The sequence below is a fragment of the Heloderma suspectum genome, chromosome 2 (genome assembly GCF_057233095.1).
Source record: "Heloderma suspectum isolate Gila_16-S chromosome 2, 16-S_ref, whole genome shotgun sequence".
Lineage (NCBI taxonomy): Eukaryota > Metazoa > Chordata > Lepidosauria > Squamata > Helodermatidae > Heloderma > Heloderma suspectum.
Window position 1 is genome coordinate 368,332,319 of NC_139459.1, and position 18,624 is coordinate 368,350,942.

General features: G+C 46.8%; 1 protein-coding gene across 1 annotated transcript in view; it reads left to right on the plus strand.

Annotated features, from left to right (window-relative positions):
- LOC146355957 (uncharacterized) overlaps positions 1-18,624 on the plus strand; it is a 75,393-nt gene that overhangs the window by 1,894 nt on the left and 54,875 nt on the right. Inside the window, exons 2-6 of the mRNA XM_084829988.1 lie at positions 483-998; positions 7,184-7,310; positions 9,021-9,091; positions 9,457-9,583; positions 11,397-12,572. Of these exons, the coding sequence (XP_084686114.1) occupies positions 483-998; positions 7,184-7,310; positions 9,021-9,091; positions 9,457-9,583; positions 11,397-12,572 (2,017 nt within the window). The remainder of the gene's footprint in view (positions 1-482; positions 999-7,183; positions 7,311-9,020; positions 9,092-9,456; positions 9,584-11,396; positions 12,573-18,624) is intronic.

Consider the following 18,624-nt stretch of genomic DNA (forward strand, 5'->3'; position numbering starts at 1 on the left):
GTGGGGGGGGTTGCATCTTCTGACTGTCAAGCAAATGAAAGACTTTGGTCTGTGTCTCTCAGGCAAAGGGGCAGCCTCAGGTCTCTAGTTTCTCAGTGACCTGATTTGGATGACGAGCTGCTATGCCCGTGGGCACTAGGTTGCATATGGAACTCCCATTCAAGGTTGTAGTGTTATGCAGACCATGGATTATGAGAGAGTTGTTTAACCCTCACGTAATCCCCGCTCACTGGATTGCATGACATGACAACCCCTGAGCAGGGTTATTCAGAATGGCGGCCGCACAGTGTGTTCGCACGGACTGCAGCCTCATTGTGGGTTAAATAACCCATGCTAGGCTCTTGTTCAAACAACTCTTTGAGTCCTGGAATTTGTCTGCCTTTCCTTCTAGGATAAGACCTAGTTGCTAGCTGGAGTCCTGCATGTCTCATCTTGCCCTGACATGATTAATTCCTGAACAGAACCATGTCTTTCTTTTACAGACCCTTAATAGCACTGGCTCATTTGGCAATCTTTGCCCAGATACAGAAGAAGGAAGAGTTTCTTTTGCCCACTTGGAGGCTTCCTTGGAACACGGATCAAAGATGGCTGAGAAAGTCTCAGCTGGCCCTGAAGCAGGAAGAGGCCCTGATGCTGTGAAGACTGGGAGCAGAACAGAATTCTGGGAAAGAAAGGTCCAGAAGGTCCTGGATGAGGACATGGTCAGCTCAGACGTGCAGCTCCAGCATTTCAGGGAGTTCCGCTACCAGGAGGCTGAGGGGCCCCGAGAGGTTTGCAACCATCTCCACACTCTTTCCCGTCGGTGGCTGAAGCCAGAGCGACACACGAAAAACCAAATCCTGGACCTTGTGATCCTGGAGCAGTTCCTGACTGTCCTGCCCGTGGAGATGGCGAGCTGGGTGAGAGAGTGTGGAGCGGAGACCAGTTCCCAGGCGGTGGCCCTGGCAGAAGGCTTCCTCCTGAGCCAGGCAGAGGACAGGAAGCCGGAAGAGCAGCAGGTGAGATTTAATCGTGGATGAGAGGGCCGACCTGGCATGTATCACTGAGACTTGGGTGGGTGAGCTGGGTGGAGTCAACCTGACTCAGCTCTGCCCACCTGGGTACTCAGTGTAGCACCAACATAGGTTGGAGGGCCGGGGGGCGGGGGGAGTTGCTGTGGTTCATAGAACTTCCATCTCTATCACCAGGAGACCACTCCAGCTTGGAGCGGGCCTTGAGGGGTTGCACCTGGTGTTGGGCCATAGAGACAGATTGGGGATGCTGCTGGTGTACCGCCCACCCTGCTGCCCAGCATCCTCCCTGACTGAGCTGGCGGAGGCAGTCGCAAGTGTGGTGTTGGAGGAACCCAGGACGGTTCTGGGTGACTTCAACTTCCATGCTGAGGCTGTCTCCAGAGTTCCAGCTCAAGACTTCATGGCCTACATGACAACCATGGGGCTCTCTCAGTATGTCATTGGCCCAACATATGAAGCAGGGCACACCCTTGATTTGGTTTTTGCTCGAACTTTTGAGATGGGTAGTCTGAAGATTGGGGAGCTCCAAGTATCCCCATTGTTATGGTCAGACCATTTCCTGGTGAGATTTGAACTTACAGCATTACTCTCCTCCCGCGGGGGTGGGGGACCTATTCGGATAGTCTGCCCTAGGAGACTGATGGAATCCAATGGATTTCTGAATGCTGTTGGGGATTTTCCAGTGGAGAGAGCTGGTGATCCAGCCGAGGCCCTAGCCTCACTGTGGAACAGTGAGATGCAGAGGTCCATCAACTTGATCGCACCTGAGTGCCCTCTCTGGCACTGTGGAGCCCGTTCTACTCCCTGGTATACTGGGGATCTGCGGTCAATGAAACAGGCTGGACATCGGCTGGAGCGCAAATGGTGCAAGACTCGAAGTCTCGAAGATGACCAAGCATGCTCTAGAGTGCATAATCGTGCCTATTGCGTGGCAGTGCGGGCAGCAAAGAAGGTTTATTTTGCTGCCTCCATTGCGTCCTCAAGTAGCCGTCCAGCGGAGTTCTTCCAGGTGGTCCGGCAGTTGTTAACATCTTCCCCAGTAAATGGAGCCCTGGCCCCATCGAGGACCCGCTGTGACCTTTTTGCATCGCACTTTGAGGACAAAATCACTTGTCTCCGCAGCAACCTTGATGCTGTTGTTAGTGCAGTACCAGTCGAGGTGTCTGATGCCACCATCTGCCCGATTTTGTGGGATCAGTTCCAGTTGTTATGGCCTGATGATGTGGGCAAGATGCTTGCAATAATGCGACCGACCATGTGCCCTCTTGATCCCTGTCCCTCCTGGCTAATAAAAGCTAGCTGAAGGGATATGATGGGGTGGGTCCAGGGAGTGATAAATACCTCCCTACGGGAAGGGGTGGTCCCTGCTGTCCTTAAGGAGGCAGTAGTGCGGCCACTCCTGAAGAAGCCCACCCTGGACCCAACGGTATTAGACAACTACCGCCCAGGCACAAACACCCCTTTTCTAGGGAAGGTACTTGAGAGGGTTGTGGCGAACCAATTGCAGGCACTCTTGGAGGATACTGATTATCTAGACCCATTTCAGTCTGGGTTTCGTTCTGGTTATGGGACTGAATCAGCCTTGGTCGCCCTGATGGATGACCTTCATCGAGAGAGGGACAGGGGGAGTGCAACCCTGTTAATTCTGCTCGATCTCTCATCGGCTTTTGATACCATTGACCATGATATCCTCCTGGATCGACTGCATGGGATGGGTATTGGAGGCACTGTGCTACATTGGTTCCGGTCCTACCTATGGGGCCGATTTCAGACAGTAACATTGGGTGACTATTCCTTGGTTCCTTGGCAATTGAGCTATGGGGTGCTGCAGGGTACCATCCTGTCCTCAATGTTGTTTAACGTCTATATGAAGCCGCTGGGAGCGTTCATTAGGGGATTTGGAGCTAAATGCCATCAGTATGCTGATGACACGCAGCTCTGTCTCCCTGTGCCATCTGAATCAAGAGAGGCTGTGCAAGTCCTGAATCAGTGCCTAGACTCAGTAATGGGCTGGATGAGGGCCAATAAACTGAAGCTGAATCCTGGCAAGACGGAAGCCCTGTGGGTGAGTGGTTCCTGGGTCCGGAAGATAGGCTCATTGCCTGTTCTGGATGGGGTTGCACTCCCTCTGAAAGATAAGGACTGTAGTCTGGGGGTACTCCTAGATCCATCATTGTCACTGGAGGCCCAAGTGGTCGCGGCAGCTTAGAGTGCCTTTTACCAGCATTGGCTCGTTCGCCAGCTACAGCCTCTCCTGGACAGGGATAGCTTGACCACGGTGGTACAGGCATTAGTAACCTCAAGACTGGATTACTGCAATGCGCTCTATGTGGGGCTGCCCTTAAGGCTGGTCCGGAAGCTGCAGCTAGTGCAGAATGCAGCAGCTCAGTTGTTGTCGGGAGCTGCCCCTTTTCAGCGTGTAACTCCTTTGCTGAGGGAACTGCACTGGCTGCCTATTCGCTACTGGGCTAGGTTTAAGGTATCAGTACTAGTGTACAAAGCCCTAAACAACTTGGGACCAGGATACCTGAGAGAGCGCCTCCTTCCTTACCAACCTGCCCGGTCACTGAGGTCATCAGAGGGCATGTTCCTGGTGGTTCCACATGGACCTATGGCCCGGTTGGAGTCCACCAGGAGAAGAGCCTTCAGTGTGGTGGCCCCCTTCCTGTGGAATTCCCTGCCTTTAGAGGTCAGGCAGGTGCCAACACTGTGTTCTTTCCGGCGCCTCCTGAAGACGTTCTTTCAAGAGGCCTTCCTTGTATGACCAGCCGTGGTTTGTTGAACTCCACTTCATTGGGATTTGCCTTTTTTAAAAATGTTTTAACTTTTTAAACTCTTTTAATCATTGTTTTATTCTTATCATGTTGTTCACCGCTCCGAAATCTTCTGATGAGGAGTGGTATATAAATATTGTAAATAAATAAATAAAAATAAATAAATAAACCAGTTTAACTCAAGCCTCTCTTTAAATCCAACAAACAGTTCTTTATTGAACAGTCTCTTTCAATGGAACAACAGAGAAACAACAACTCACAGTCCACAGGAAATAAGGAGGTTGTCACAAATGAAGGTTAGGTCCAGTGGGGAATTATTGGTGGATGCTGGATAAAGAGGGGCGAGGCCTGGTAAAAAACAGTCTTCTCTCCCAGGTCTCCTGAACCTCCTGCTTCTTTGCTGATTGGGCCGAAAGGTAAAGAAAAACTCCCGCCCAAAGGAAAGTCGCTACTAGTTCATCTCAGACTGTGAGGATCCAGCTACAGCAGACCTGGCTAGCAGATCTCTCCACCCACATATACATTTCTTATACTTTAATACAATACAGAGCTGGGGGCACCCCCCCCCCGATCACTGATTGTTTGGTGGCTTCCCAGCTTTTGTGGAGTTTTCTCCCCAGTCTGAAAGGTCGAAATGCTTCTCCTAAGGCTTAGTGACCGGCAGTTAAGAGCTTTAAGCTACAATAGGCTGGTATTTGGGGACCCTCCCCTTTGCCTTTGGCTCTGTCTGCCACTTGAAGAGCTTCTCCGAAAGGGAATTCAGCCCTTGGGCTGAAAGAGGTTCAACACCATGGGCATACATCCTGTAGCATGCAGTAGAGCTAGGGGTGCAGAACCTCTGGCCCATGAGCCAAATATGGACCTCCAGGCCTCCCAATCCAGACCTTCAGGCTCTTCCAAGGCCACACCCCTTCATTGGCCCCACTGCAGGTTACCGATATTATTTACTCCAACTACAGTTATTGATTCCTTCCAACTACAAAGCGGGGCTCACACATGTTGGGGAAGGAGAATTTGTTGTTCAGTCGTGTCCGACTCTTCGTGACCCCATGGACCATAGCATGCCAGGCCTTCCTGTCCTGCGCTCTCTCCTGGAGCATGCTCAAGTCCATATTCATTGCATCGGTGATGCTATCTTGCATGGCAATGCCTTTTTTCCCCCCTGTTGCACCCTGGACAAAATTAAGAGTTACTTCTGTAGCACCACCCATTTTTGCTCTGGCCCCACCCACTTTTAGCTCTGGCCCCGTCCACTGTTGGAATGTGGTGGGGGGAAACCCTGCAACAGGTTTTGATTGAGGTAGCATGGACCTCAACAGCAAAAAGGTCTCCCACACCACCCGTACTAGTGTTAAGTACGGCATCGTAGTTACAATTGGGAGGTACCAGGCTATGTACTCAGTGGAGTACAGACCCCCAGCCTTTCTCAAGAATATTCCTGTTCGCACGGAGCACGACCTGCAATCGCAACGGTGGGGAGCATTAGCAATGGTGGAGGATACGTAGTTCGGCATCGCAAGCTAATTGAATCCCAGTACAGTGAGAACTGAGAAGTCTAAATTAAAAACTAACATGTAGTTATCAACATTCCGTTCATGAAAATTAGTTGTAATTATTTTTCCCCAGTTTTAGACATCAATAGTGAATGCATGCGATTGTGTATTGTGTACCTGTTCAGCTCCATGATACAAATTATTATAAACTTTAACAATTTGTTAATTGTTAATTTGTTAATTTAACAATTTGTTAAATTATTATAAACTCTAACACTTGGAAGAAACTGATTATCTAGACCCATTTCAGTCGGGCTTCAGGCTTGGACATGGGACAGAAACGGCCTTGTTCGCCTTGGTAGCCTTGGTAGATGATATGAGGAGGGCTCCAGATAGGGGCGAATGCTCCTTCCTTGTTCTCCTCAACCTCTCAGCGGCTTTTGATACCGTTGACCACGGTATCCTCCTGGACCGCCTGGAGGGGTTGGGCGTTGGAGACACCCACAGGGTTCCATCCTCTCCCCGATGCTATTTAGCATGTATGTGAAGCCGCTGGGGGCTATCATCAGGAGGTTTGGGGTGCAGTGTCATCAATATGCGGATGACACGCAGCTCTACCTCTCGTTCAAATCTTCACCAAGGTTGGCCGTAGAATCCCTGTCTAAATGTCTGGAGACGGTGAGTGGCTGGATGGGGAGGAATAAGCTGAAGCTGAACCCTGACAAGACCGAGGTACTTTTGGTGGGGGACAAGAGGAGGCTGGGGGATGTTGACCTGGTGTTGAATGCGGTACGGCTACCCTTGAAAGACCAGGTCCGCAGCCTGGGGGTCATTTTGGACTCCCAGCTGTCCATGGAGGCTCAGGTGTCAGCTGTGAGCCGGACAGCGCTGTATCAACTCCATCTGATACGGCAGCTGCGCCCCTTCCTTCCTGACCATCTGCTCCCATCGGTAGTACATGCCCTGGTCTCCTCTCGTTTAGACTACTGTAATGCGCTGTACGTGGGGTTACCCTTGAAGACGGTTCGGAAGCTGCAGCTGGTACAGAATGTGGCGGCTCACCTGATTAAAGGCAGCCACCGGCGAGATCACATCACTCCAGTGCTGAAGGAGTTGTACTGGTTACCAGTTGTTTTCCGGGCCAAATTCAAGGTGTTGGTTCTGACCTTTAAAACCCTATATGGCTGCGGCCCAGCCTATCTTAAGGAGCGCCTCCAGCAGCACCAGACAGGCCGCTTAACAAGATCAGCCTCGGATGGCCTCCCTGTCCCATCAGCCAGAACAGCTAGACTGGTGGGGACGAGGGAGAGGGCCTTTTCTGTGGTGGCCCCCACTCTGTGGAACTCCTTCCCTAGGGAATTCCGCCATGCCCCCTCTTTAATGAGCTTCTGTCGTGCATTAAAAACGTGGTTGTTCAGGCAGGCATTTGGGGTGGGTTAGGGTATTTTAGAAAACGTTTTTATTGTAGAATTTTATTGTTTTAAACTGTTTTATTGTACGTTGTACATCGCCCAGAGTGGCTGGGTGACCAGCCAGATGGGCGATTAATAAATTTAATAATAAATAAATAATTGTGAAGCTGTCAATTTATTTTTGGGGCTGCGATTATTTTTCTGCAAATCTAGGTATCAGCAGCTTTAATTTGAGACTATTCCAAACTCGATCAGATAATATTTAGGGGTCAAAATGGAGTGAACAAAAATTCATGCTCTGTATTAATATATAGATATACACATGTAATATCATAGGGGACATACTAAAACTCTCTACTAACTGCCCAACCCATTCTGGAAATCACCCAAGGAGAGATGTCCCATATCTCACCTCAAACATTTTTGACTGTCTCATTCCTTTTCTAATCCTCCTCCTCATTACATGTCTTGGATGTTTATTGCTCTTTCAGGTAAAGAATCTGTTTGCAGACGTAGGACCTGACTTCCCTGCTGCAGAGAAGGTTCCTTCAGACCCCAAACAGAGCCCCCCACAAAGGGCGATTAGGCAGGAGGGTGACGGACATGCTGCCTTGCAGGGTAAGGATTAATTTGGGGATGGCTATATTTCATCCGGGGGGGTGGGGGCTGGATCTTCATGAGAACAGAATGAGAAGTGCATTGGAGTATTACCCAGATTTTCATGGAATCAGCTTTGGTCCATCAGTGACACACGAAGCAAGAGAAGCCAAGTGTACAGTACCATTAAAATCTGATTTTCAGGAGTCACACAGCGCTTGAAAGGAACATAGTTCCTGGTGGGGTAGGGGAAGCAGAACTGAATGTCATCAGACTAGCAGGGGCTGCTCAATGAATGAGAGAGGCTTGTTTGCCCCCCCCCCCCCCCCGGCTCCCCTTTGCTACTATGTTATTATGACTGGAGAGCAACTAATTTACAATTCTGAAGGCCTCCTTCAGCTGCTATATTATCTCCCCACCCCCCTTTTCCCCAATGTCCGCACTTTTGCCTTGAGAAGCCAAAAGCCCCAATTCTGGAGTACAGCATCTGAAGGCTTCTCATGAAAGCAGCCCAGCCTCTCAATTTTGCCCCATTCCAGCACTCCGCCAGGGAATTCTTGCTTCCAAGCCCCCTTTGTACCCCCCTTCTCCTTGTCCCTGCTCACAATGAGATGACAAGCTCCCATGATCTCGAATGATCGCTACCACAACTTTACGTAACAACAGAGAAACTACAGAACATCAAAGAAACACAGCATTGAGATAGTGATTTCATGGAGAACCAAAAGAGCGCTTTAGGACGAGTTTAATAAAGTACACTTTTAACCCTTTACATGTTTAACACTTCAGCGATTTACTGTGGCTCCCTATACATTGAGATCTGTTAAAGATTCACTGCAGGGGAGTGAGATTTATTTCCTACTTCTGAGTAAACACACACAGAAGGGGAATGCTTTACAGCGAGTCCCATCCAGCATTGGAATATGTTAAAGATTCACTGTGGGGGAGCGAGATTTACTTCTTACTTACAGGTAAACATGCACAGATTTATTTCTTACTTCCAAGTACACATGCATAGAAGGGAAGGATATGGGAAAAACAACTTTGATTGGGGAAACAAGAGCAAACGGCATCTCACCGCCTTGACAATGTCACTGCCAGGTCACAGAGGCACAACAAGGACTTAATGCTGCGGGGACATGGCACACTGTGGTAAAGCCGCCAGGGAGCCGCTTTCAGTAAAAATGTTGGAGTAAAAAGAGTTTCAGAAAATGTGGCTTTTCAAGAGGGAAGGCTGGTTAGCAGCAGATTGGTGACGATGTCATCTGCCGCAAACGAACTCAGACTGCTCTAACTTCTTAGTAAATCACTCGTGAAGACAGCTCCCTGGTCTCGCTCTCCGGGGAATGTAAGAGATCTTTGGTCTGTTTTTATGTTCTCCTTTGTTCTTCTTGTCTCCAGCTTTTTCCACAAACCAAAACTATATTTAATTTTCAACACTTGGAGACTTTATAAAGGAAACCAAGAGTCTGATCTGTGGTCAGGAGCCCAGATGGGGAAATATGCATTTTTACCAAACTGAGCTCTCAAAATGCAAATGAAACATAAGACTTCTTGTAATGCCCAGGTGTACTTTGACTTGCATCACTTCAGATGCAATTCTGTGCATTTGACTGAGAAATAAGTCCTATTATGTTCCAAGGGGCATACTTCTGAGGAGTTTAGGATGGTAATTTCAATCTCTGAGACAAATATCCGCTACTGAGTTCCCATCATCTTTGTCTCCCACAGGGGCTGGAACGACGCTGGCAATGGGTACTCCACCATCTCTTTTCCTTTGTGACGGAGTGGAACCATATCAGGTAGGCAGAAGGTTCACTGGGGAGACAGGCAGGGAGCAGCCTGGGTGCTTCCGTCCCCTGCTCACCTCCCAGGGCCAGAATACATCGCTCTCCTTCTGTTTGCTTTTGGTAAAGCTATGATCCTATGGAGAGCCCTGCTGGATGGGACCAAAGGCCCACCTAGTCTAGCATCCTAGTTCTCACAATGTCTAACCAGATGCCTCCTGGGAAGCCCACAAGCAGGACAGGAGGGCCACAGCTGTTTCTTGCTCCTGTTCCCCCATCAACTGGCTTTCACAGCAAGGAGGTTTCAGTCCTGCAGGATAAGGCCCGGCCACCTCACTTTATGTTATCCTTTGAAGGAAACATTTTCTTTATTCTTCCAGGCTCTGGTGACATTTGAGGAGGTTGCTGTGTGCTTCACGGTGGAGGAGTGGGCACTGCTGGATCCTGACCAGAGAGCCCTGCACAGACAAACCATGGAGGAGAACTATGAGATCGTGGCCTCTCTCGGTAAGGCTCCTTATTTGCCTACTTAATGATAATATCGTGTTCCAAATTGAATCATGAGGAGGAAGATAATATTACCATTTTGGGCAGATATCCTGTATTAATTCATTTATGGAGCATTTTGAGGCTGCCTTTTAGTACACAGCCCTCAGAAGGCAGTATTCAAAAAGAAAAGAAGTTACATGTTTTATTAAAACTACTAATTTTTGTGAACCACCCAGAGAGCTTTGGCTATTGGGTGGTATAGAAATATACTAAATAAATAAATGATTAAACACTATTTTATGACAGCAGCTTAAATACACAGACCTCAGACATACCACAAAAATGTTCACAAGACACATTCGCACAGCTCAGAGTCTCAAAAACCAGCAGCATCAAAACACTGATTAAGAAAAGGCAGCTCAGAACAGGCCCATTTTCACAGCATAGTTGAAGGCCTGCCCTGCAGGGACCAAGTGGAGTTTGATTCTGTGTTTCAGCACCTCCAGATCACTTCTTCCAGTCTTCCAGGATCTGACTATTTTTATTTATTAAAACATTTATAATCCTGCCTTTCCATTAAATAACAATCCACAGAGGAGCTAATACTGGTGAGACAACGGTATAAAATATTAGAAAACTACAACAACATCAAAACAACAACCAGTACCCAGTACTCAAATTGTCAGGAAACATTGAGAGCTGCAGCAAATACAAATATAGAACGGCAACATCATAGAATCCCAGAACCTGATATCAGCTGTGCTGAAGCCAGAGAGGGAGGTTTCTCAAGAGGCAGCCAGCACTGCAAAATGCAGTTAGTTTACAGAACCAAAAGCCAGCTGATTCTCCCTTAGTCTCCCTCCTCACACATAGACACCCTGATACCCAGATTTCATGCTCCTTAGCTGAGGTGGAGGGAGGGGAAAGAGATCTGCTTCTGTCTGTCTGTGCGCAACAGAACTCCAGATTTTGCCATGTTCTGAAAAGCGGATGGAATCTGCCCGCGGTGGGCTGCCCAGGAGACCAAGATAGTTTCAGTAGTGTGATCCCACAGTGGAACTGGTCCAAATAGGGTGAATGGAGCTGTTGTGGTGGTCTGAAACGATGGGGTTTGGACAACTTCTTGCCAGAGCCACGTAAAAAGTAAAAGTGGCCGATTTGGGATAGGTGCCCATTGACAGAGGTGCTGAGGTTGCAGCTATTCGAGGGTGTCTCTTTTCTGAAAGGCTAAGCAATTCCTGGTCTAGCACCTGAGCTGGTATTTTTCGCATCTTGGGGAGATCCCTGCAGGACTGGCCTATGCATGTATGGTTGCGTTAGCATTTGCCCACCGCAAATTTGAACATTTTCTGAATATGTGCAGTTTTGATTGACTTGGTAATGCCAGATCTGACCTTACATAAGTGACCTGTAGGGCTATCTGGTAAGATGATTTTGTCCTTACTTTTCCCGCCTTGGCACAAGCAAAGATTTGTAAAAGGAACCATTTCCACAGTTGCCAAATTTCATTAGAGTCTGCAGTACCTGCCCTACTGACAAGCAGCCTGATTGCATATCTGTGAGGTAGGCTGGGCTGAGAGAATACTCAGAGCATTTCACTTCTCAGCTGAAAGCTGAACCCAGGTCTGAAAGGGCTCAATCAAATGTATTGTACAACTCCAGTAGTCAGCTAATGGCAGTCAATAGAAGCAGTTACACACATGGTAAGAACAACACCCCATCAAACTCTTTTCAGTTCTTCCTTTTTTCGAAATCATTAACTGAGGGGGGTCAGTTATTTGAGGTTCTATTGCTAACTCGGGCTTTTACCAATTTCTTGTCTACATTCCAGACGGAGACAGGTGGGAAGGGGAGAATAAGAGAGAACCACGTGGGACATCACCGAAAAGAGACAAATATAAAAATAGCAAACAGCAGAGAAGGAAAGCTGAAGTAAATGTCAATATGAGGAAGAATTCCTTTGCTCCTCAGGGCAATGGCTACCATGATCTCACAATCCAAGAAAAAATACATAAAACATCGGAAAATAATAAGTTACATGTGGGTAGGAAAATGTTCAAATGTGAATCTAATGTTAAAGCTCATCGCAAAATGCACACATTGAAGAGACCATATAAATGTCTGGAATGTGGAAAGAGCTTCAGACAAAAGTTAGATCTCACTTGTCACCAAAGAACTCACACAGGGGAGAAACCATACCAATGTTCTGAGTGTGGAAAGAGCTTCAATCACAAGATAACTCTCACTCATCATCAAAGAACTCACACAAAGGAGAAACCATATCATTGTTTGGAGTGTGGAAAGAGCTTCGGTGAGAGGAAATATCTCACTTGTCATCAAAGAACCCACACAGGTGAAAAACCATATAAATGCTTGGAGTGTGAAAAAAGCTTTGGTCTGAAGCTATGTCTCATTCAGCATCACAGAACTCACACAGGTGAGAAACCATATAATTGTTTGGAGTGTGGAAAGAGCTTCAGTAAGAAAGGAAATCTCACTTGTCATCAAAGAACTCATACAGGAGAGAAACCATATAAATGCTTGGAGTGTGGAAAGAGCTTCAGTCAGAGGAAGTACCTCAGTTCTCATAAAAGAACTCATACAGGGGAGAAACCATATAAATGCTTGGAGTGTGAAAAAAGCTTCACTCGCAAGTACTCTCTCACTGAACATCAAAGAACTCACACAGGGGAGAAACCATATCAGTGTATGCAGTGTGGAAAGAGCTTTAGTCTGAAGAAACTTCTCAGTTCTCATCAAAGAACTCACACAGGGGAGAAACCATATCATTGTTTGGAGTGTGAAAAGAGTTTCCGTCAGAAGACAAATCTCACTTCTCACCAAAGAACTCACACAGGGGAGAAACCATATCAATGTCTGGAGTGTGGAAACAGCTTCAGTCACAAGGGAACCCTCACTTCTCATCAAAGAACTCACACAGGTGAGAAAGCATATAAATGCTTGGAGTGTGGAATGGGTTTCAGTCACAAGAAACATTTCACTCAACATCAAAGTAGTCACATATGAGAGAAATGGCAAAACTCCACTTTTTGACCATATATTTCTGCCCGTCTTTGGTGAAAATTGATGAATTTTATTCAAGCTTACTGTGGAAGGGTAAACTTCATGGGTTTGGTGAGGTGTGAAGCAGTGAGTCAAGAGTTGTTAAGGGTTTCCTGCCCCATTAAAGTCTATGGCAGCAACTGCCGTCAAAGTTATGTCATGCATGCTCTGTATCATTCTAAAGCTACAATGCTGCCAGTTTACTGCTGTTTTCAGACGTACTTTGTGTTGCAGAGGAAATCTAGTGGATTCTATGTGCAGCAGTTATGAAATGTGACTTCACGAGGTCAGACAACACTCGATGTTCCTATATAACCGCCACTGATCTACACAAGCAGGCCTGGGCCAACTCACAGGAGGACTCCTCTAGCAGAACTCTAAGGTTCCAATGCTTCATAAGACAACACAGGACAGGGACAACATGGGGCATCTTTGCTACTTCCTTGAATCTCCCCATCTGAATTTGGGCCTGAAAGTATTGTGCTGCATTTGGCAGGAGGGCGGTTGCTAATTTGTAGCAAGCACAATTTGTGACTGTGAGCAGGTCTGGGGGCAAAGGCACCTCAAAGCCTCCTTGGCTCATTCACTCCATCAGAGACACAGCAGCTAGAAATATGCTTGAACTCCAAAGTTTAATAAGAAAGATTCTCCTAGTTACAACACTGGTAGTCTTCAAACAGAACATAAACCAATTGGCTCATTCATTAGGAGAATTCTCTCCACCTTCACCTACGGCAAGGACTGATGCCTGGCAGACACAAAATCCCCCCAGAGTTTGTCTCTGCCAAATGCAGCGCTCACAGCTGCTCGGTCTTTCTCTGCTGTCATATCCCAGTACCTTTCCTGGGGAAAACGCTGACTCCTCCCGTCTTGAGCAGGAAAGTCCAGGGCAGCCTTTTTGGAGCTTGCTCTTAAAGGGGCAATGGAGGAAGAGGGGTAGACGTCTTCTCTCCCCAGTAGAGCAGGCAGCCCCTGAGGAGCGGAGTTTGACATCTCCCAGGTAAGACGCTGTTTCTTGCTCCTGGCTTGCAGCTCTCGCTCCTGCTGTCTGTTTGTCTCCACGTCTCTTCTCCACCTCCTCCCTCTCTATCGCTTTCTCCCACTTTTTATCCAGTGTCTGCCCGCTTCCCCCGCCCCCCCCCCCGGTGAATCTTATCACAGTGATCAGCATAAGCCTTGAGCACGTGCGGGCTGGCGTCACTATTCCTTCGCACTGCCGCTGCTTGCCGCTGCCCTGGCATAGCCGCTCCCCTTGAGCCCAGCATCTGGAAGGGTGAGGCGCGCCCTGGCAATGCTGTGATGGGACTGCTGGATTCTGGGTAAGAGACAGCGAGCCCCGCCGATCCTTCAGAGCGACACTGCACAACATCATCACCGATCACAGGGCATGTCTGTTCAGGTGTCCTCCTTAGCTTCCAATTTGTGTAGCTTCAGCCAGTATTTTTATTACTATTATTATATTTATATCCTTTTTTCCTCTCGCAAGAAACCCAAGGTGGCTCACATATTCCTCCTCCTCTCTATATTATCCTCACAACAACCCTATGAGGTAGGGTAGGCTGAGAGTCAGTGACTGGCCTAAAGTCACCCATTGTGCTTCATGGCTGAGTGGCAACTAGAACCCGGATCCCCCAAGTCCCCGTCTACATCACACTGCCTCTTCAGTGATCAATAAACTTGGCTTTTAAGACCAGGGTTAAGCCTTTCACACGTTAGTTCAAGCTCCACAGAGCCAGAAGGTTGGAATCTGAGGCTCATGCCTTACCTGATCTGCCCATGATCAGTGATGATGTTCTGTAATGTCACAAATTGTGCTTTCTTACAACTTACCTTCCATGCACCCACACTTTTCTTGGTCTTTCAGGCCCAAAGCCAGATGGGGAGGATGGAGGACCTGGGACCAGTAAAGGTGCCTCGCCTTGTCCTGGTCCTGTATTGCCTTATGAAACATCTGAGACGTACTGTAACGCTGGATGAATCCTCTTGTGCGTTGACACAAGCCTGTTTGTAGCTTATATCAGTCGCTGGAAGGAGGGGTTAAACAATGAGAAGGAGCCCTGTTCTAGAAAATCTTACCATCCTTACGCTGTTTTTTGTGACACTAGGGCAGAACTGAATTGCATGAGAGTTCAAGTTTCTTCTGTATTTTGAGCTGCACCATGATGAATGAGGAGAAAAAAAATAATTCCCCACTACACTGAGATTTCCATCACCTGAGTAGAATGGGTTGGGTGTATGAAAGAAAAATATTCATTCTCTACCACATTGTGATTTTCCCCAGCACACCTGTTGCAGGACCCATTTGTTGTTGCTTTCGAGCTTGAATGTCCTTTACTGGACAGTGTGGGTGGTATGGTGTTTGTGGCAAATACTGGGACCCATTTTGCTCAGCCTAGCTAAGCTGTTAGGGGATTCCATGGAGAAATACATCAAAGGTGCTTTAGGATACCTGTGCATGAGGATTCCAGGATTTTATCCCAGCACTCAATCCCACACAACTGGACCTCTTAGGCCAAGACGAAAGTGTTTCTCCAAGTACCAGCCCGTGGGAATCACAGAATAGTAGGGTTGGAAGGGGCCTATAAGACCATCGAGTCCAACCCCACAAGATTCTTCACCACAAGAATCTTGTGGTGATCCTTAACATTCTGGAGATCATCTGTGCCAGGACATTGAGTGGTGAATTGCTGACAGTGGAGGCTCTAGAGTCAAAACCAGACGGCGTGAGGGGGGGCTTGCGATTGATCAAAGATGGACACATAAGTTTCTTGCTCTCACTTCCACCTATCATTTATATACCTTTAGTGACTCATAATGCAGATGTAATTCATTTCGTTTTGAGAAATTGCAAAGTGGAAAGAAAGGGAGACTTGACTAGGTCACTGAAAGAGATACAAAGAACTATTTCCCTCCAAAGGAAACCCCTGATACACCCCTCTCATCTAGCAGGATGAGTGTAACAAATGTGGCACCAGGCCCATCCAGGCCCCCTAGGACTCCAAGGGTGGCCTCGCTCCACAGGAAGACAAGAATATATTGGTGCTACTCCAGCAACCTTGCAGTGAATTATGGGAAATTTGGTCAAAGGCGCTTCACTGGTTAGACCTGAAATTGACCAGCATGTCTTCACAACTGTCAGAAATTGAAGGCACCACTAACTTGGCCATGGAGCTTCACTTTAGCTGGAGTCAATAAATTAAGGGACTTTAAAATGCAACCAAGATGCTGCAGGGAAATTATTTGTCCAAACAGTGGAGGATTTGGAAAACTGGAGTAGATGCCGGAATATCTGTACCCACGGCCTGGCTGAAAATGAGGAGGAGGGGAATGTGATAACTCTCTTGGTGGTGTGAAGGTAGGCCTGACTAGGCCTTGTGCATAGTTTGGTCCAAGCAAGGTGCCTGATGGGATTTAGAGAATGCGTATATGTCTGACCATGAGAAGGCAATTGTAACTTGCTCATAAGCAGGACATTCCTATCCATCATCCTTAAAAGCAACTCATCCCTAAAGATAAGAAGTAAGAGTAATAATGCAGCTGTGCTGATAATTGTATTTTTATTTTTTTTAATTAAATTTATTAATTGCCCATCTGGCTAGTCACCCAGCCACTCTGGGCGATGTACAAAGTATATAATAGAACAGTTTAAAACAATAAAATTCTACAGTAAAAACACCATATTTCTAAAAAATACCCTAACCCACCCCAAATGCCTGCCTGAACAACCACGTTTTTAATGCATGGCAGAAGCTCATTAAAGAGGGGCGTGGCGGAGTTCCCTAGGGAGGGAGTTCCACAGAGTGGGGGCCACCACAGAGAAGACTGTTACTGTGTACTAATTTGTTTCTGAGCATGTGTAGTGTGTTTTCTTTGTTCTCCAACATTCAGTCTGTCTAAACGCATCCTGTTTTCTTTTTTTTAGGAGAGACAGAGTTTCTGTCTCTCCCATGGCTGTGATGTGCTTTAATACATTTCTGACTGTTCAACCTAACCTGCCTTGGATATTTCCTTAACAATTTTGTGCCATGACTCGGATCCCAAATGCTGAGGAGAATCAAACCAATTTGTATTGCCATTCACTGAACATCCCAGAAGTGTGCACCAAGGTAAGAGACCTTTTAAAATCTCTAAGTCTGGGACTCAGTGAGAGGCTGCCCATGGGATGATTCTGCCTTGGCTGACAGGATACCACCTTTAAAGAGACAGTAATTTAAGCACTTGGTAAGTTTTTTGGGGGGAGGGGGGTTACAGAGGTTCATGGGATATGGCGTCAGGTGAATGAGAGTTGCCTTGTGTGAATTGAGGTAAAATGGACCAGGGCAAATTATAGTCATGGGAACCTTGTGTGAGTGAGTTTTCCTCCTTCTCTCCATGGAATGAGCTGGCCAGCAAGGCACGAACCTCCTGAATAAATCATTCCTGAATGAATGGAGATTGCAATGAGTGACCTGACCTTTCCTTCACTCCCTGCCATGGTATGAGTTCCATTGATCGTGAGTTACTGATTGTGCCTCCAGTTCAGTGAGAGTCAGTCTCTGACTGTACCTTGGAATTTGGCAGCACCTTTCATTTCTCACAACCTGTGGAGACCTCCTGATTGTTTTCCTGCGTGCTCCTGTGTGAATTGAGGACAGGGTCAGATTCTTCCAAAGAAATTCTGCAGCCCCAAAAGGGATGCCTTCAATGTATATGTACAGGAATTATGGACCTAACACTTGCAAGTTTTGGACAAATGGAACTCGACCTGTTCAAACAATTTCCCTTGGTTGGGACGCTTGATTTGGACAGAATTGTGCATTTAAAGGGAGCCTTGGAATCTCAGAGTCCAAGGTGGCACAGCATCAATGAGAATGCATTCTTTGATTGCTATGTTGAGATGTCAGAAAGGTCACCTAAGTCCTGGGGATTGGAGTCTTAAGAACTCCCAAGAAAAACCGAAAGACCAGGTCAAATTTTGAAACATCAGAAAAGCCACAGAAATTTTGAGAAGAATTGCAAACAGTGATCACTTTTTAAAATCCTAATTGGGCTGGCATGAACCAAGTCATGCAAGTTATTTTGTCCCAAGAAGTGCGCACTAGATTAAAGGAGCAAGCAAAGTGGCCAAATCAAGAACCAGCTGATCTTACCAAGCGTGCATCAGACGCCTAGGAATAATCCCTGATATTTGCAGAAAACTGATTAGGCGAAACAAAAGATCAATTGTAAACAAAACAAAAGTGAAACTACAGCAGACTACATGGATCATCTAAAGACGTTTTTGGAAAAAAATATTCTAGCATTGCTGCCACTTTTCTGTAGCCAAGTTGAGCATTAGAAAAATAAGTGTCCTCGCTGGCCTAGCTAGCGGATGGAAACACTTCACACCTCTGAGCTGCTTCTCCCTCCTCCTCAAAACTTCTAAGACAGCTGAGAGGCTTGAAACTTCATCAACACCTGTTTCTTTCTATTGACCAGAGACCTTTTGTGTAAACTTGGTTGCGCTATCTTTGTTCCCTGACGGTGTATATTTAAATATTCCTGAGCCACTTCCCTGGTCTTCCGAAGCTGAATCTGCTTCCACTGCTCCAAAACAAGCCTTGTTCTAAAACAACTTGGGCTTCCTAATTATTCCGTTCACTCTCTTCTGTTATGAAAAAAACATTCTTGTGCTCTTAGTGTGCTTACCTAAAAGCATGGAAATAAGAACTACTAGTAACATATTATGGTACTTTCCTTGATTCTGCAGCTTCTGCCCTCCTGGTTCAAGCTTCTGAAAATATGGTTATGTTCTCCTTTAACTCTTTGTGTACCTCACTCAGTGGCAGCTCTTCTACTTAAAACAAAGACTGTGCACCTATCTCAATCATGCCTCTTCAGGTATGAAATTTTGCTCCTCTCTAGCAGTCGTATTACAGTGCAATGTTGTTCCACTCTAAATCCTGCTTCTTTGCTGCCTGATCCTTCTGGAAGTATCCCTTATGATTGTTTAGAAGTGGCTGAGCATCTAGCAAAGC